The sequence below is a fragment of the Myxocyprinus asiaticus genome, chromosome 36 (genome assembly GCF_019703515.2).
Source record: "Myxocyprinus asiaticus isolate MX2 ecotype Aquarium Trade chromosome 36, UBuf_Myxa_2, whole genome shotgun sequence".
Lineage (NCBI taxonomy): Eukaryota > Metazoa > Chordata > Actinopteri > Cypriniformes > Catostomidae > Myxocyprinus > Myxocyprinus asiaticus.
Genome location: NC_059379.1, coordinates 1,290,968 through 1,313,283, shown reverse-complemented (window position 1 = coordinate 1,313,283; position 22,316 = coordinate 1,290,968). Strand labels below are relative to the sequence as shown.

At 35.5% G+C, this 22,316-nt stretch overlaps 1 protein-coding gene across 2 annotated transcripts in view; it reads left to right on the top strand.

The window, feature by feature from the left end:
• Nucleotides 1-10,492: 10,492 nt before the first annotated feature.
• Nucleotides 10,493-22,316, top strand: part of LOC127426647 (rho GTPase-activating protein SYDE2-like) — a 32,816-nt gene continuing 20,992 nt past the window's right edge. For both annotated transcript variants that reach the window (XM_051673587.1, XM_051673585.1), the window contains exon 1: nucleotides 10,493-10,684. In XM_051673587.1, the coding sequence (XP_051529547.1) occupies nucleotides 10,600-10,684 (85 nt within the window). In that variant the 5' untranslated portion in view covers nucleotides 10,493-10,599. The remainder of the gene's footprint in view (nucleotides 10,685-22,316) is intronic.

Here is a 22,316-nt window from a genome sequence, read left to right as displayed (position 1 = left end):
TACACCTGAACAAAACAGGGGCCAAATAAAAAGGGAGATTCATTTACTCAGAGAATGATTTTTAACATTTTGTTGTTTTTTTTAATTTAGAGGCCCGGTGTGTGTGTGTGTGTGTGTGTGTGTGTGTGTGTGTGTGTTTTAAAATGTGTTTGAAATGGAAAACTGGAATCATTTGAGATAGAAGTCTCGTGAAGAACTACATCCTTCATCAGAATTAAATTAAACATCATTTTTAATGAATTACATTTGTACATGCATTTTATTCAGAACTGTCTTCACAAAAATCATACATTTCAAATTACAAAATCACCATGGTAACCATTGTTTCTGCAACAAATATAATAATAATAATAATATTTTAAATCTATTACATTCAAGGATTGTATCTAAGATACAAATGGAAATCCACCCTTGTAATCTCCTGAACATTATACAATAATAATAATAATACTAATATAGTAATCACAAACGACTGTGATTGGTGCATCCTTAACAGCGCTGAGAAAAGTAGCAGGTGTCACATGACAACGCTGTTTATGCGCTGATGTCGCATAAGGTGTCGGACAATAATTTACACATGAATAATGATACTGAGAAACTTCAATAGTCATTCAAATGAAAAATAAAAACATAGTATAAAGTTCAAGTATTTTCTATGTGGTAAAATTGCCCAAATTTTGGTCAGGGCATTTCAGATTTTCTGAAAGTTGCTGGGGACATGTCCCTATCATCCCTACCTAAATCTACACCTATGCAGCAAAATTCCACAGTTGCTACAGTTATTGTGATTACTATATAATTTTTATTTTATTTTATTTTTTAATCATTTTCAGGAGATTACAAGGGTGGATTTCCATTTGTATCTTAGGTACAATCCTTGAACGTAATAGCTTTAAACACTTTTTGTATACAAATCTTTCTTGTGCAAGAATGTTTGCATTTTTAAATAATATTATATATTTTCTGCACACAATGTAAAGCATACATTTAGCCAATACATGTTTATGGAGAAGAACTTAAGGGTATATCTATCTATCTATCTGTCTGTTTATCTATCAGTCTTCCCTATCTGTCTGTCAGTCTGTCTATCCTATCTATCTGTCTGTCTGTTTATCTATCAGTCTTTCCTATCTGTCTGTCTGTCTGTCTATCCTCTCTATCTGTCTGTCTGTTTATCTATCAGTCTTTCCTATCTGTCTGTCTGTCTCAGGTAAACTCACCATGCCCATGTGTCCAAGTAGACAATTGCTCTGTGGCGGTTGACTGAACTTATATACTGCTATAAACACACTTACTGCTGTAAACACACTTATATACTGCTATAAACACACTTACATACTGCTATAAACACACTTATATACTGCTATAAACACACTTACTGCTGTAAACACACTTATATACTGCTATAAACACACTTACTGCTGTAAACACACTTATATACTGCTATAAACACACTTACATACTGCTATAAACACACTTATATACTGCTATAAACACACTTACATACTGCTGTAAACACACTTATATACTGCTATAAACACACTTATATACTGCTATAAACACACTTACATACTGCTATAAACACACTTACATACTGTTATAAACACACTTATATACTGCTATAAACACACATACTGCTATAAACACTTATATACTGCTATAAACACACTTATATACTGCTATAAACACACATACTGCTATAAACACACTTATATACTGCTATAAACACAAATACATACTGCTATAAACACACTTATATATTGCTATAAACACACATACTGCTATAAACACACATACTGCTATAAACACACTTATATACTGCTATAAACACACTTATATACTGCTATAAACACAATTACATACTGCTATATGCTATAAACACACTTGCATACTGCTATAAACACTTACATACTGCTGTAAACACACTTATATACTGCTATAAACACAAATACATACTGCTATAAACACACTTATATACTGCTATTAACACACATACTGCTATAAACACACATACTGCTATAAACACACTTATATACTGCTATAAACACAATTACATACTGCTATAAACACACTTATATACTGCTATAAACACACTTATATACTGCTATAAACACACATACTGCTATAAACACACTTATATACTGCTATAAACACACTTATATACTGCTATAAACACAATTACATACTGCTGTAAACACTTATATACTGCTATAAACACACATACTGCTATAAACACACTTATATACTGCTATAAACACACTTACATACTGCTATAAACACACTTATATACTGCTGTAAACACACATACTGCTATAAACACACTTATATACTGCTATAAACACAATTACATACTGCTGTAAACACACTTACATACTGCTATAAACACACATACTGCTATAAACACACATACTGCTATAAACACACTTATATACTGCTATAAACACACTTATATACTGCTATAAACACAATTACATACTGCTGTAAACACACTTATATACTGCTATAAACACACATACTGCTATAAACACACTTATATACTGCTATAAACACACTTACATACTGCTATAAACACACTTATATACTGCTGTAAACACACTTATATACTGCTATAAACACAATTACATACTGCTGTAAACACACTTACATACTGCTATAAACACACATACTGCTATAAACACACATACTGCTATAAACACACTTATATACTGCTGTAAACACACTTATATACTGCTATAAACACACATACTGCTATAAACACACTTATATACTGCTATAAACACACTTACATACTGCTATAAACACACTTATATACTGCTGTAAACACACTTATATACTGCTATAAACACACATACTGCTATAAACACACTTATATACTGCTATAAACACAATTACATACTGCTGTAAACACACTTACATACTGCTATAAACACACATACTGCTATAAACACACATACTGCTATAAACACACTTATATACTGCTATAAACACACTTATATACTGCTATAAACACAATTACATACTGCTGTAAACACACTTATATACTGCTATAAACACATACTGCTATAAACACACTTATATACTGCTATAACACACTTACATACTGCTATAAACACACTTATATACTGCTGTAAACACACTTATATACTGCTATAAACACACTTATATACTGCTATAACACACTTACATACTGCTATAAACACACTTATATACTGCTATAAACACACTTATATACTGCTATAAACACACATACTGCTATAAACACACTTATATACTGCTATAACACACTTACATACTGCTATAAACACACTTATATACTGCTGTAAACACACTTATATACTGCTATAAACACAATTACATACTGCTATAAACACACTTATATACTGCTATAAACACACATACTGCTATAAACACACTTATATACTGCTATAAACACACTTATATACTGCTATAAACACACTTATATACTGCTATAAACACACTTATATACTGCTATAAACACAATTACATACTGCTGTAAACACACTTATATACTGCTATAAACACACATACTGCTATAAACACACTTATATACTGCTATAAACACAATTACATACTGCTGTAAACACACTTATATACTGCTATAAACACACATACTGCTATAAACACACTTATATACTGCTATAAACACACTTACATACTGCTATAAACACACTTATATACTGCTGTAAACACACTTATATACTGCTATAAACACACATACTGCTATAAACACACTTATATACTGCTATAAACACAATTACATACTGCTGTAAACACACTTACATACTGCTATAAACACACATACTGCTATAAACACACTTATATACTGCTATAAACACACATACTGCTATAAACACACTTATATACTGCTATAAACACACTTACATACTGCTATAAACACACTTACATACTGCTATAAACACAATTACATACTGCTATAAACACACTTATATACTGCTATAAACACAATTACATACTGCTATAAACACACTTACATACTGCTATAAACACACTTATATACTGCTATAAACACAATTACATACTGCTATAAACACACTTATATACTGCTATAAACACAATTACATACTGCTATAAACACACTTATATACTGCTATAAACACACATACTGCTATAAACACACTTATATACTGCTATAAACACAATTACATACTGCTATAAACACACTTACATACTGCTATAAACACACTTATATACTGCTATAAACACAATTACATACTGCTATAAACACACTTACATACTGCTATATGCTATAACACACTTACATACTGCTATAAACACTTACATACTGCTGTAAACACACTTATATACTGCTATAAACACAAATACATACTGCTATAAACACACTTATATACTGCTATTAACACACATACTGCTATAAACACACATACTGCTATAAACACACTTATATACTGCTATAAACACAATTACATACTGCTATAAACACACTTATATACTGCTATAAACACACTTATATACTGCTATAAACACACATACTGCTATAAACACACTTATATACTGCTATAAACACACTTATATACTGCTATAAACACAATTACATACTGCTGTAAACACACTTATATACTGCTATAAACACACATACTGCTATAAACACACTTATATACTGCTATAAACACAATTACATACTGCTGTAAACACACTTACATACTGCTATAAACACACATACTGCTATAAACACACATACTGCTATAAACACACTTATATACTGCTATAAACACACTTACATACTGCTATAAACACACTTATATACTGCTATAAACACAATTACATACTGCTATAAACACACTTATATACTGCTATAAACACAATTACATACTGCTATAAACACACTTATATACTGCTATAAACACAATTACATACTGCTATAAACACACTTATATACTGCTATAAACACACATACTGCTATAAACACACTTATATACTGCTATAAACACACTTACATACTGCTATAAACACACTTATATACTGCTGTAAACACACTTATATACTGCTATAAACACACATACTGCTATAAACACACTTATATACTGCTATAAACACAATTACATACTGCTGTAAACACACTTACATACTGCTATAAACACACATACTGCTATAAACACACATACTGCTATAAACACACTTATATACTGCTATAAACACACTTATATACTGCTATAAACACAATTACATACTGCTGTAAACACACTTATATACTGCTATAAACACATACTGCTATAAACACACTTATATACTGCTATAACACACTTACATACTGCTATAAACACACTTACATACTGCTGTAAACACACTTATATACTGCTATAAACACAATTACATACTGCTGTAAACACACTTATATACTGCTATAAACACACTTATATACTGCTATAAACACACATACTGCTATAAACACACTTATATACTGCTATAAACACACTTATATACTGCTATAAACACACTTATATACTGCTATAAACACACTTATATACTGCTATAAACACACTTATATACTGCTGTAAACACACTTATATACTGCTATAAACACAATTACATACTGCTGTAAACACACTTATATACTGCTATAAACACACATACTGCTATAAACACACTTATATACTGCTATAAACACAATTACATACTGCTGTAAACACACTTATATACTGCTATAAACACACATACTGCTATAAACACACTTATATACTGCTATAAACACACTTACATACTGCTATAAACACACTTATATACTGCTGTAAACACACTTATATACTGCTATAAACACACATACTGCTATAAACACACTTATATACTGCTATAAACACAATTACATACTGCTGTAAACACACTTACATACTGCTATAAACACACATACTGCTATAAACACACTTATATACTGCTATAAACACACATACTGCTATAAACACACTTATATACTGCTATAAACACACTTACATACTGCTATAAACACACTTACATACTGCTATAAACACAATTACATACTGCTATAAACACACTTATATACTGCTATAAACACAATTACATACTGCTATAAACACACTTACATACTGCTATAAACACACTTATATACTGCTATAAACACAATTACATACTGCTATAAACACACTTATATACTGCTATAAACACAATTACATACTGCTATAAACACACTTATATACTGCTATAAACACACATACTGCTATAAACACACTTATATACTGCTATAAACACAATTACATACTGCTGTAAACACACTTACATACTGCTATATGCTATAAACACTTACATACTGCTATAAACACTTACATACTGCTGTAAACACACTTATATACTGCTATAAACACAAATACATACTGCTATAAACACACTTATATACTGCTATTAACACACATACTGCTATAAACACACATACTGCTATAAACACACTTATATACTGCTATAAACACAATTACATACTGCTATAAACACACTTATATACTGCTATAAACACACTTATATACTGCTATAAACACACATACTGCTATAAACACACTTATATACTGCTATAAACACACTTATATACTGCTATAAACACAATTACATACTGCTGTAAACACACTTATATACTGCTATAAACACACATACTGCTATAAACACACTTATATACTGCTATAAACACAATTACATACTGCTGTAAACACACTTACATACTGCTATAAACACACATACTGCTATAAACACACATACTGCTATAAACACACTTATATACTGCTATAAACACACTTATATACTGCTATAAACACAATTACATACTGCTGTAAACACACTTATATACTGCTATAAACACACATACTGCTATAAACACAATTACATACTGCTATAAACACACTTACATACTGCTATAAACACACTTATATACTGCTATAAACACAATTACATACTGCTATAAACACACTTATATACTGCTATAAACACAATTACATACTGCTATAAACACACTTATATACTGCTATAAACACACATACTGCTATAAACACACTTATATACTGCTATAAACACAATTACATACTGCTGTAAACACACTTACATACTGCTATATGCTATAAACACTTACATACTGCTATAAACACTTACATACTGCTGTAAACACACTTATATACTGCTATAAACACAAATACATACTGCTATAAACACACTTATATACTGCTATTAACACACATACTGCTATAAACACACATACTGCTATAAACACACTTATATACTGCTATAAACACAATTACATACTGCTATAAACACACTTATATACTGCTATAAACACACTTATATACTGCTATAAACACACATACTGCTATAAACACACTTATATACTGCTATAAACACACTTATATACTGCTATAAACACAATTACATACTGCTGTAAACACACTTATATACTGCTATAAACACACATACTGCTATAAACACACTTATATACTGCTATAAACACAATTACATACTGCTGTAAACACACTTACATACTGCTATAAACACACATACTGCTATAAACACACATACTGCTATAAACACACTTATATACTGCTATAAACACACTTATATACTGCTATAAACACAATTACATACTGCTGTAAACACACTTATATACTGCTATAAACACACATACTGCTATAAACACACTTATATACTGCTATAAACACACTTACATACTGCTGTAAACACACATACTGCTATAAACACACTTACATACTGCTATAAACACACTTATATACTGCTATAAACACAATTACATACTGCTGTAAACACACTTATATACTGCTATAAACACTTATATACTGCTATAAACACACTTATATACTGCTATAAACACACATACTGCTATAAACACACTTACATACTGCTGTAAACACATTTATACGTTGTTAAATGTAAATCTATCATTTATTAGTATACAGACCTGTATGGTGAGCGACTGAAAGGTATACAAAACAATGATAATAAAAAATTAAATGGATGATCGAAGAAAAACAGCTGTTCAATGGGTGACACATTTTAAACTACAACTGATGACATGCAGATTTAAGATGTAATAAATTTTATTTTTTTTAAATATAAAAAACAGTAATTATAGTTATGTATGATTAAATTGTTATTAATCACTTAATATATATTAATTTAATTATATATAAATAATTAAATAATATTATTTAATTTAGCGTCTTTTCAGGGGTTAGATTTATTATTTTTTTTAATTCCTAATGCAAAAGTATTTCCTTTAGATTAAGATTCAATAAATTCTTTAATGACAAAAAAATAAATAAAAATAATTCACATTGCTGTCGTAGGTTTAGCTAATTACGCCAACATTTTTGCCATTTTATGCTGTGCGCAGCGCTGCTCACCGACAGAGGGCGCTGGTGCGACATAAAGCATAATAGATACATTGCCTGTGTGCCAAGATTCATGTTTATATTCCATGTTTGCATCTGTAAAGGCTGGTCAAACACAGTTTGTCATGTTTTGTTTTCTTTATATGACTGAATACACTGTTTATATTGTGAACATTGTGTATGTTGTAACTTGTATATCGTATGTCTATCTTTCGATTTCAATTTATTGTTTATATCGGGGACTTTTCTAGTGTTTTAGCAGTAATGGGACACAGGCCCCTCCATTAAGTAAAATAAATTAATAAATAATTATAAATATATATATATATATATATATATATATATATGGTATTGCAAGTGACATGTCATGTACTGTTATTGTTTTTTCGTTGATAATGTCTTTAGGCACTTATGCACCTATTTTTATTTATTTATTTATTTATTTACTTGGACCAGTTTAAGTTATCTGCGATTCGGCCATCGCTAGTTCTGACTCTAAACATCTGACAGAAATATGGGATGCATGACATAATTTCTGGAATTGCCAGGGAAAATGTTTGTGATCAGTATGAATTTCTGAGCCGCAGCAGAACTTTAATGGGGCTCGTGTATGGAGTTATACTTGTGCCACTATTCTGCGCGCACAAAATTATATTTTAAACTTTTTTCAAGCACAAAATTGATTTTTGTTTGCTCAAAATGAATTTATCTTTGCAAGAAGATACATTGCTTTACAAAACTGAGTTCAAGTGCGTGCAAAAGAACTTTTTGTGCACTCAAAATATTATCTTGTGCATGCAAAAGAACTTTTTGTGCACTCAAAATATCATCTTGCACGTGCAAAATAACTTTTTGTGCACTCAAAATATCATCTTACGCGTGCGAAAGAACTTTTTGTGCGCTCAAAATATCATCTTGTACGTTCAAAATAACTTTTTGTGCGCTCAATTTCATCTTGTGGCTGCAGAAAATTTTTTATGCACTCAAAATATCATCTTGCGTGTGCGAAAGAACTTTCTGTGCGCGTGCAAAATAACTTTTTGTGCACTCAAAATATTATCTTGTGCATGCAAAATAACTTTTTGTGTGCTCAAACTATCATCTTGTACGTTCAAAATAACTTTTTGTGCACTCAAAATATCATCTTGCACATGCAAAATAACTTTTTGTGCGCTCAAAATATCATCTTGCACATACAAAATTACTTTTTGTGCGCTCAAAATATCATCTTGCATGTGTGAAATAACTTTTTGTGCGCTCAATTTCATCTTGTGGCTGTAGAAAATGTTTTGTGCACTCAAAATATCATCTTGCGTGTGCGAAATAACTTTCTGTGCATGTGCAAAATAACTTTTTGTGTGCTCAAAATATCATCTTGCGCGTGTGAAATAACTTTTTGTGCACTCAAAATATCATCTTGTACGTTCAAAATAACTTTTTGTGTGCTCAATTTCATCTTGTGGCTGCAGAAAATGTTTTGTGCACTCAAAATATCATCTTGCGTGTACAAAATAACTTTCTGTGCGCGTGCAAAATAACTTTTTGTGCACTCAAAATATTAGCTTGTGCATGCAAAATAACTTTTTGTGCACTCAAAATATCATCTTGCGTGTGCGAAATAACTTTCTGTGTGCGTGCAAAATAACTTTTTGTGCACTCAAAATATTATCTTGTGCATGCAAAATAACTTTTTGTGCACTCAAAATATTATCTTGCGCATGCAAAATAACTTTTTGTGTGCTCAATTTCATCTTGTGGCTGCAGAAAATGTTTTGTGCACTCAAAATATCATCTTGCGTGTGCGAAAGAACTTTTTGTGCGCGTGCAAAATAACTTTTTGTGCACTCAAAATATAAGTTTGCGCGTGCAGAATCGGTGCACATATAAAACTCCATACTCGTGCCCCAGTAAATAGAGACCAGCGACGCCCCTAAAGCATTTGCAAGTGTTTGTCTGACTGAAAGTAGTGTTCGTGTAAACTACATTTCCCATGATCCCTGTTGGATTCCCTGTTGGCTGGCGTGAAATGCTCTCAGCAGTGGAATGTGTGGAATGCGTTTCCTGTGTTTGGCATCATGATCGCAGACAGACGCGCAGCTCAACGCTTCCACTCTCTCTCCTTCTGTTTTACTCTTTATTTCCACGGAAAACTTCTCCAGTCCCGCAGAAGAGTTTAGTGAGTGCGGACTGAGGACTTTCAGTGATGGCTGAGCCGCTGCTCAGAAGAACCTTCTCCAAACTCCGCGGAAAAGAAAGATTCCGCCGCAAAACGGACCCTAAACTCACCGGTGAGACACCAGACCTCTATTTAACTGTTGTATTGTGTGCAACGGCCTTTATATATTAGTATTTAATTGTTGAAGTGAAGCCAAAATAAAGCAAATAAACCTCTATTCCAAGAAACGAAATGCTTACAAATAGATTTAAACTGAAAAAGTTAAATTAATACTTAATATGCATCAATGCAATGATTTATGTTCAGGTTTTAAAAAAAGTTTTTTTTTTTTTTTTTTTCTGTGTTTGGGGAATCAATGGCTGTCACTGCTTTGGCAATACTTACAATGTCTATTTTTAATATGTAAATGTTGTTTTTCTTTATTAGGAATTATATTGAATTGTTGTGCATCTTACAACAAAGAATAGAGCTCTCTTTGTTGGATATAACAGATGTGTGTGTGTGTATACAGCTACACTACCTGTCAAAAGTTTGGATACACCATCTCACTCTATATTAATAGCATCCAGGGATGCTTTTTAAACAGTATTGAAGGCAGAGCCGGTACTAGGATGTGATATTTGACCTGTTAGGTCCGGGTATATTTCATTTTTGTGCATTCAGGATCAGATTGCACCCAGTCGATGTGCTGCCTTTTAAAGTATACTGCATTCGATGCATGTGTACAACCACTGCTTTGTGATCCACTTTTAGTACAGTCAAAGGCAGGTGCATACAGGGGCGTTTCTAGGCATGTGCGAACTAGGGCGGCACCAGATGTGGAGGCACCACATGACGTGGTCCCCACGTTAATACACCATTGCATCTGCACACTCCCCGACAATCGCGATCCCAACTAGAGCGCCCAAATGGTCAGAAACGGCCCTGCTGATGATGAAATTTGCATACCGTGCATAAGCGATCAGCAATGTGGACAACCGAAGTATACTTTGGCCTTTACGGTGGGTAATAGGTTCTATCTTAATCTGACCGGTGGAGTCCCACTTGGTTGTATCGCCATCTGACATGGGGGAGTGTGGGCACAAGGAAAGCATAGTGGGGCTGTGCTTCACCTATGTCCCCCCTTAAACCCAAGGAATCTTCGGTCAGACGCGAATGCTAAGCATATAGCTGGCGCGACACTAGTCAATTTTTCCTGTAGTTTTCAAGTGTGAGCTTCATTTACATAATCAACGGCCAGGCGGAGGGCGATAGAGCGTTTGCCAGCGGGAAGTCGTTAATCACTTGACTGTCAAGACTCCCTGCTGAGTTAATGGATGCAGCTACGGAAAAAAAGGATCCAACATGATAGAAAAAATCTTTCTGTCGCTGGGGCGGGCTCTTGTGTTTTCTTCAAATGACCAATACGCTTCTTCTTTTACTGAAGAACTGACAAGACGTTGAGCTGATCTGAATGTTTTCATCGCTCTCAGCTGCATATCATTACAAACTCTGAGTGATTCTGTCTCCAAGCGTTTTTACACACTGAAAGTGGAGGCACAACTGTCCGTTTTTATCGAACGTAATTTCTTTACTCGCTGAAAGCTGCATATGGATGTACGCGTTCTACGGCAAGCCTCGTGGGGATAAATTCGCAATCACAAACTTTCACAAGTTATGAATCGCTTCCTAAAATGCCCTTTTACATTTGGTTATGCCCACGCGGTACTCCTGTTGGTATTTCGGCGAGCTCCATGTGACTCAGAGAGAAAGAGAGAGAGAGAGAGTTGCGGTCAGTCGGTATGTCTGTCACCCCTCCACCGTTCTTAATCAGCAAGTGTGTCATATCTCCGACTGAAGAGAGCGAGATCTCAGTCTGCATGTGTGACACCCCTGGCCAAAATAGAGTTGTTTTGAGTCTGCTAGCGTGGCGCTGGATTATTCTAACTGTGCGTAGTGTGGTGCTAGGAATTATTTGCACAAATTAGTGGGTCCACAAGGTAGCGACACTCACAGTTGCATGGTTGCTGTCACGAAGAAGCGCTAGAAGAAGGTGTAATCCCTGTTAAACAACAGGAGACGAGTGTGGGAACAGCATCAGTGGGTGTGCACCGTGTGTGAGCAGGTCAGGAGATACCTGAATTTGTTCAACTCAAGTCTGAATGAAAAATAAAGACATCTTTATAGGTCTAAACTCCTGAAGAGAAATAGTCCAGTATCTTATAGCAGTCGTAGCGTGCATGCTCCAACTAGTATACTTTGAACCTTCACTATCCACTCGTAACATTCATGTATCAAAAAATGTGAAATTCATGCATAGGCACAATTTGTTTGTCTGCAAATCTCCTTTCAGGCATTTATAAATAAGCCTTTATATCATGAAAAACATTCAGTCAAGCACGTCCAAACTTTTGACTGCTAGTGTAAATATCATGTTATATCTAACAAAGAGAGCTCTATTCTCTGGTATTAGAGGGAGCATTAATGATTGTTTGTCATGTGATTATTTGGGTGGAATGGCAGACAGCGGGTGACTAATGCTGTGAGTGTTTATCTTAAACTATTGCAAACTAGTTACACGGTGCAATCATTAGACAAGAGAGTGATGTCATCAACCCATCCACGCTACTTGTGTCTCGTCGCTCGCTGTGTAGACCGTGTGACATCATCATTGTCTCTTCTCCAGAGCTCAGCATCAGTGATGTCCACAGTGGAAACATAACATCACAGCTTCTAACTAAAAGAACCATATTATAACCATGTTTTTGGACATGCATGAATATAAGTACTGTGATATACCATCACTTGACCATAGTACCACCACAGTATTTTTTTTGTTAGGGCTCCTGAGGGAACATGTAGTACTTTTCTCTCACAGAGGCGGTTAATGTAAAAAAACATTATGACTTGAATAATGTTTGTGCTCACATTTATGCTTCAGGATGGGAGCGGTTTAGAAAGACTCTTTTGTGTCAGCTTCTAGGCTTTGACAAACATTATAGATTCAAAGTGGCTCAGTGTTGAGTTTGTTTATTCACTCAGGCCCTGGTCTTGTGGCTCATTTACAAAGCTCTTTTTTTTCTTGAATGTGGACTTTAGTAGAAGTTGAAATTCTCTCATCCTTTACTCACGCTCATAAACGAACATAAACTTTATAAACATAAACAAAAGGTTAATTGATGGAGATATGAGTTGTTTATATCGATACAATGCAAGTCAATGGGGTCCAACACTTTCAAGCTACAAAAAGCACAAAGGCAGCATGACATTAATCTATGTCTTCTTAAAGTGATACAGTCGGTTTTGGGTGAGAAACGGACCAAAATGTAATTCCTTTTTCGCTATAAATCTTGACATTTGCAATCTCTTTGGCACAACCGTGATTTGAAGCTCGATTACACTTCCTCGCGCCTGATGCAGAAGAAAGTCAAACTAGTTTGATACAGCATGGGGGTGAGTAAATGATGAGAGAATTGTCATTTTTGTGTGAACTATTCCTTTAAGGACAAAACTGGTTGTACATCTAAATTTTATCTAAAGTGCTGAGTCTGTCAAGACTTTAAAGGGATAGTTCACCCAAAAATGAAAATTCTGTAATTATTTACTGACCCTTATGTTGTTCCATACTCAAACTCTTAGTTCCATAGAAAACAAAAGGAGATGTTAAGCTGAATGTTCCTGCAGCTCTTTTCCATACAGCAACAGTTAATGGTGACCACGTCTGTCAAGCTCCAAAAATGACAGAAAACAGCCCCAAATTTAAGATGGTATTCACTACAAATCTTCCCCATAGCTCTCAAATCTCATTTGTGTTCATGCTTATTGAATAAGCCACATGGAGGGGAAGATTTTCAGTGAATAACAACTTAAATTTCAGTCTGTTCCTCACACAAAACTATAGGATGACGTCAGCAGACTTGGAATATAGAGCACGAGTCATGATACTTTTATGATGGTTTTTTTTTGTCATGTTTGGAGCTTGACAGCCCCTGTTCACCGTATGCTTTCATTGTATGGAAAAGAGCAGCCTGGTTGCCATCCATCCCGTAAAATTACGGGATTGCCCCGTATTTAAAGATGAAATGATACGGGATGCGATTTGTTCCGTATTCAAGCTGGTCAGATGCAAGATCGTTATTTTAACCTACGATGGGTAAAGGACCGTCTGAAAACATCAACCACTCTGCCGAATTTTCACTTTCGGTGAACTGTTCCTTTAACAAAAGCATATAAAGAGCGTACACTTAAGACGGCAGTTCAACTTTGAATATTTATAGCTTTTTGTTCTGTTTCTCTCTCTGTCTGCCGTTTATGTCTAAAATAGGGAAAGTAGTTTGCTGGCTGGTTTGTGATAGCACTTTAGAGAGAGAGAGAGAGAGAGATGTGTGTGTGTGTGTGTGTGTGTGTGTGTGTATATGTGTGTGTATATAAACACAGTGCCACTGACTCTGCTGTGTTATAAATCTGGTCTACAGTCATTATGGCACTATGTGCGGAATGAAACGGAAATATTGATAAGAGACAGAGAGAAGTCTGTGTTATAGTGAAATGACCTCCGTTCCAAAACCTAGTGAGCTGCCTTGCTGTCTACAGCCTACATAGCCAGCATATGCACTCAAATGGCATCTCAATAGGGGCTGATTTAGAGCTCACTACATAGGCTGCAACTCTGTGCGCCGTTCAGATTGTGCTTCACACAGGAAGTGCACAAGAGACTCGACTCACAAATGTTTTCAAGAGTGTTTGGCGTTAGCATGTTGCTAAGCTAAATATACAATAATAAGCATAAATGTACAGTAGTCCATGCATTTTTGATTAGATTGCATAAAAAAAATTCAGTTGTGTGTTCTGGGATTGCCCTCTCTGTTAAGGATATTCTGCCTTAGAAGCAGCATAATTGGGTGTTTCTTCAACTTCAGGCAGTTCCATGACCCATGTTCCTGTTTTTTCAGATTACAACTTTTTTTCTTTTTGTCGTATGAAGGTCTCATTAACTAAAGTGGAAACTTTTCACCAGGCCTTCATTATATCACATATTTATTTAAAATCTTTTTTGGTATTTTTCAAATATCTTTTAAGTCTAGATTTGACTCTTTTAGCCTTTCAATATTAAACTATGAAAATGTAAAAATGTTATTTAATTTAGATATTAAAAAATGATAATTAATTAATTACAAATAATTGTATTTAAAATTAAAGATATAAAATATTTTAAGTATTTATTAAATAATTAAATGTATTATTATTTAATTTATTTAGGATAAATAAAATGTTAGCTATGAAATCATCATGAGCATGACAAATGAGTTGGATATTTTATTTAAAAAAAAAAATAAACAATAAAAAATTGCATTTCCATCAGCATCATTTCCAACACAGAATACTAGATGTGCTGGAAATGAATTTTCATGACTTGAATGACATAAATCTCCGTGATGCATGAACACTCACTGTTGGACATTGTTGACAATTAAAATAAATAAAAATTAAATCAACTAGTGAGAGTGTGAAAAATGTTTGAATGAGACTTTCTAGATGTCCGCAGTGCAAAAAGCACCCAGAGTTTATTAAATTATGAAATACACAGGACACACACATATTGGGCGAAAAGAGTTTATTGTTAATTAGATTAGAACTTGTTTAGTGACTCTTAAGTGTTTAATGATGTATATGTTTATTTATCACTATTTCTCTCAAATCGTCTGCCATCTTTGGTTTATGCATTCTGGAGAAGTACTCAAACCAGCCCGTCTGGCACCAACAATCATAGCAGTGCAGTGCATAAAATCATGCAGATACAGGTCAGGAGCTTCAGTTAATGTTCACATCAACCATCAGAATGGGGAAAAATGTGATCTCAGTGATTTGGATCGTGGCATGATTGTTGGTGCCAGATGGGCTGGTTTGAGTACTTCTGTAACTGCTGATCTCCTGGGATTTTCACACACAACAGTCTCTAGAATTTACTCCGAATGCTATTCTGAGATGCGGGTTGGTGCTGTTTGAGGCGCGAGGGGGACCTACACAATATTAGGCAGGTGCTTTTAATGTTGTGGCTGATCGGTGTATATAAGCAGCTCACTAGGTTTTGGAACAGAACCATTATGAATGTAAGAATAAGATGTTAGAGAGAAAGAGGGAGAGATGTAGAGGAATGTGAACGGATGGCATGAGAATACTGAGACCAGCTGCTGAGAGCTGATCACTGCTTCCCAGAGGAGCCGTTTAGCCTTGGAGCAACCTTCTGCTGTTCAGTACTAAAGGCCAATAGAGCTCTTTATCTATGTTCATCTGTGAAGCACATGAGGGTTAGAACAGTAAACTCTTTCTGTTCGTTGCGTCTCTGTTTATCTTGATCTTTTGACTCATCAGGCCCACAGGATGTTTAACAGATTTCTATAGAATGTGAACGCTTGTCATTCACAAACTTCTGCACGTCCCTTGTGTGTGTGTTTATTAAATATTCTGGCTAATTTCATACTGCTTTCAGCCACCATAAGAATGTAGTACTTTCAGATCAGTTTAACACAATTTACCATTTTTAAAGCTGCAGTACGGAACTTTGTGCTCTCTAGCGACATCTGTGGTTAAAACCTAAAATTGCAAGCAACTTGCGGTGGAACATTTTACGTGAGTTGTGGTTCGGCACTGCTCTTCCGGCGGATGTATCGCATGGTTTGAGGTTATCTGCTTTGCCTGTGATCACTCGGAGATTTTCACCAGTTGAGCCGGTGTCATGGCGTGCTATTTTCATGTTAATGTTATGTTATTATCTTAAACATTTATAACCGAGATATTACTTGCTTTGAGGAAGATAAAACAGCATCTCAATTTAAGAGGTGAAACTTGTAAAATGGCTGATGTGAGTTCAATTGAAGACTTTATTTTTATATTATATTGTACAGCCTCAGTGGACAATGCAAGTGATTTTCGGGGCCTGGTTAGCTTAGCGAGTATTGATGCCGACTATCACCCCTGGAGTCGTGAGTTTGAATCCAGGGTGTGCTGAGTGACTCCAGCCAGGTCTCCTAAGCAACTAAATTGGCCCGGTTGCTAGGGAGGGTAGAGTCACATGGGGTAACCTCCTCGTGGTCGTGATTAGTGGTTCTCGCTCGCAATGGGGCATGTGGTAAGTTGTGTGTGGATCGTGGAGAGTAGCATGAGCCTCCACATGCTGTGAGTCTCCGCGACTGAGTCTTGTCCTCCACCACCTGGCAATTGGGCATTCCAAATTTGGGGAGTGCAACACAGTCGGACTTTCTTTCTGAGCTTACAGACGTGATGTGAACACGCAAGGACGAATGATGTATGCCTGCGATTTTGACAAAGTGAAGCGGAAAAAACACGACCCAAGTTGTCCAGCGCACAAGAGCACTTTATAAATAAACACTTCAAAGAAGATCATAATAAGCATACAGTTTAATGTGGAGCGGTTGCAGCATCAGGTGCATTGTCAGAGTGATTGTGCTGTTTGATGTTTCTATCCTGCGCATTACTTACATTTTACCGCTATTTTCTATGTTTTATAATGGGCACGTATTTCCATTTCGCGAAACGATTTGATTTTTAGTCCCATTCCATCCCTGATGGATCATTTTACTCTTTAATGAACAGTACATTTTAAGTTTTACAAGTAAAGGAAAGGAACTGATTCGCAAATGTACTGAAAGTAATAATAATAATACAAAAATGTAACTTAACTTTTCATGATTCGGACTACAAGTTTTGTGAGAGTATAAAATCGTGAATTCAGTACCGTAAATCGAACCAAAACCCTTTATCATTTCTGTTTTTTAAATACCAATGTTTTAATAAAATACAGGAAATACATTTAAATTTTTTCTTCTTCAAAAAATCTGATTAAAAATAGTGATCAGGTCAGATTATCAAAATAATCGTTAGTTGCAGCCCTAGTTAATTGTAACCAAAACTTAAGTCAATGAGAAATAATGTATGGTGGGACCGGATTGTGAAAAGTGGGCATTACAGATTGAAAAATAAGGCCCAAAACATACTTAATGCAACTGCTTGGCCATCGCATCGCCAGCGCACTGTCCGGTTGAACATGCTTAACGTGCGTTCTTGTGTCACTGTAGCGGTAACAAACCTACATACTCAAGGGGGTGATCGAGTTACCTTCAAACGTCTGTGCCATTAAACCAGATATATGTTGTTATTATTCAGGTGAGTTGCTATAAATATATTGACAATATTCTCTTGTTGCTCAGCCATGACAGTAGTCGACTTGAAAAAGAACACCCACTGTAGATGCGGACAGCTTATGCCAATTTGGCTATTGTGCCCCTTGTGGCAGTGTTGAGAATGCAACGCCTATTTGCGTATTGTAATGAATTGCGGTCTGACACATTATGGAATGCAAAAACACGCAAAATCGAGCCACGAACTTGCGATACTTTAGTATTGTACAGAAATAAGTTTCTCAATTAAGTAATCATTGCTTCAAGTTTTTTATCCCATTTTCTCTCCAATTTGGAATGCCCAATTCCCACTACTTAGTAGGTCCTTGTGGTGGCACGGTTACTCACCTCAATCCGGGTGGCGGAGGACAAGTCTCAGTTGCCTTCGCTTCTGAGACCGTCAATCCTCGCATCTTATCATGTGACTCGTTGTGCACGACACCGCGGAGACTCACAGCATGTGGAGGCTCATGCTACTCTCCACGATCCACACACAACTTAACACACGCCCCATTGAGAGCGAGAACCACTAATCACGACCACGAGGAGGTTACCCCATGTGACTCTACCCTCCCTAGCAACCGGGCCTATTTGGTTGCTTAGGAGACCTTGCTGGAGTCACTCAGCACACCCTGGATTCGAACTCGCCACTCCAGGAGTGATGGTCAGCGTCAATACTCGCTGAGATACCCAGGTCCCCCACTTCAAGTTTTTTTTTAAAAAGTAGGGCCCTATGAAATCTGTTTTATTTTTTCAGGTTAAAGCTGAAGTATTTCTGCACCACTAGCACCACCAAACAGAATAGCAAAAATAAAGCTTAAAACAGCTTTCTGAAGACTCCCCCCCATCTGCCATTGGTCAAACAAAGAGATAGTCCCGCCCTCAACTCACGCTATTGGACGAGTCAGTGTAATCGTGTTTGTATGGATGGGACGCTTAAAACAAACAGAGGCACTATAGAGATCAATTTAAGCGTTTCAACTGGAGTTCATCCACATGATCTCTGAATCTGTCAGAACATGTTAATTGCGATAGAAGAACTGCATCCTAGAACAGCATAGAGATTTCACGCTTGTAGCGGCACCACACGGAACTACGTAATTAATGACTGTTTCCAAACATACAGAAGCCCACAGAGAGCACGCATTACTATTATTCTTGCTTATTCTTGCAAGGCCTTTAGATAATGTGCCAATTGTAGGATTAATCCAAAAGTTACCTTAAATATTTTCAATATTTGTTTTTAGTTACTATAGAAGGAAATGCCTTTAAAGAGGCGCCCTACCCAAGTGTGTGATACAATAAATACTTTCATTTAGAAATGAACTTTGGTTTCTTTGTAAGGAATGGTACAGTGAACTAGGGATGTGCACAAATAATTTTAGGATAAAATAAAGTTTAGGTGTGTGTTTCCTCTCACTTTTGAGGATGTGAGAGCTTTTCCTCTGATCAGATCTGATGTCTGGCCATTAGAAGCTCTCAGAGGAAGTGACTTCATGAGATATCTGCGGAGAAGAGAGCGAGATCAGGAGCAGACTGATTATATATTTCCCTCTGGATCAAACTCCGCACTCGCTCTCAGAGGGTTTTTGTTGAAGATTTGACGAGAGTAAGGTTTTCTGGAGTTTTAAACCCAAAAATAATTTACTCGCCCTCATGTAGGACTTTCTTTCTTCTGCAGAACACAAATGAAGATATTTACAAGAATATCTCAGCTCTGTAGGTCCATACAATGCAACTGGATGGTGACCAGAACTTTAAAGCTCCAAAAAGCTCAGTCAGTATAAATGTTATCCACACGACTCCAGTGTTTAAATGAATGTCTTCTAAAGCGATACGATCACTTTAAATGATCATTTCTGGTCAGCAGCAGTATGAGCGTTCACGAGTGTGTTGAGTTCACACGGTCTCTCGTGTGACGTATTCTCATTGGCATGTTACGGACGTAATCTCACATTCTTCTCTCAGTCGAGACATCCAGGATAAGCACACAAATGCACCATTGTGAGCAAACAAACAGATACAAATACAGATCTAAACCAAAACCAATGAAGCTTCTGTACAGCGTTCCTCCTACTCACTTGTAAACAGCGCTGCTCTTCGCGTAAACATGCCAACGCGATTATGTCACGAGCATACTGCAATGCTTTATAGTTAAAAAGTACTTAAATATTGATCTTGTTTGCATCAAAAGTAATCGAATGACATTAGAAGACATTAATTTAACCGCTGGAGTTGTATGGATGACGTTTACGCTGACTGTCTGTGATTTTTGGAGCTTGAAATGTCTGATCACCATCCACTTGCATTTTAAGGACCTACTGAGCTGAGATATTTTTCTATTTATCTTCAAATGTGTTTTAGTGAAGAAAGAAAGTCATACACATCTGGGATATCATGAGGGTGAGTAAATGATGAGAGAATTTTCATTTTTAGGTGAACTAACCTTTTAAATGATTGTGTTGTTTATTTATAGGTAGTGTTTGCTAATCTGATCAAACCTCTAACCTTAAAAAAAATTTTTTACCTGGTGCTGGACGATAAAACAGGTGAAAAAAATCCCATAGAGCGCAAAATGTCAGACACACTTGAGGGTGCTGGAGTTTTCACTTGAACCAGTAAGAAACCACTCTGAACATCCTAGCAACCATTTGGCAACATACCAAAAAACACTCTGAAGTACGTAGCAACCACATAGTAATGCCCCGGCAACAACCTACAACCCTCGAGCATTGTGACGGTGAGTTTTCACGGGCAAACGGCATTCACATTTTCTTCAGAAAATGTACAAATCAATGTGGCTTTGTCATAGCAGCTCTATTCATCATGCCACAAATGTTTTAAAACAAACGCTTCTTCCATTGGGAAAATGTTTTTAGTTGTCTGTACATTCTTTCCAGATGTGATTATTAATAGTTTGGATTCTTGTCATAAAAGTGTGTGTTTTAAATGGCAGATGAGAGCACAGCAACAGGATGTCTCAAATTATGAGATGTGGGAGGCCGATGGGGGGCGGGTTTGATTTTCTGGGAAATGCTCTTTTAAGCATTACGCTGTGAATATTCTCAGCAAACCTTTTCGACTATTTATCTTTCACCCTGCCAAACATGGCGAATAAACTCAGGAGTAAACAAACAAATAAGCATGCATTATGCATGCATTTGCAATATGCAAAATGCATTTGTATTATGAAACTTAATTTGTCATCAGTTTTTAATCATGCAGTAACAAACTCAGTTACTAAGTAAAACGAGACAAACAAAATCAAAGCAATAAAAACACACAGAAGAATATTCTAGGGCTGCAACTAACAACTACTTTGATAATCAAGTAATCAGTCATATGCATAACATTAAAAAAGCAAATTGCATGCCATCTTATTCCCTATCTTGCATTTTATATAATGCATTATCATGCTTTGGACAACTTGTCTTCCATTTATCTGCTATTCATTGATAGCACTATAATGAAAATGCTTTTTTATTGTATTGATTTTATCTATTAGTTGTTGCAGCCCTAGAATTTTCCACTCCTTTGTGCTAAACTTCTTGATGTCTGTCTGGTTTT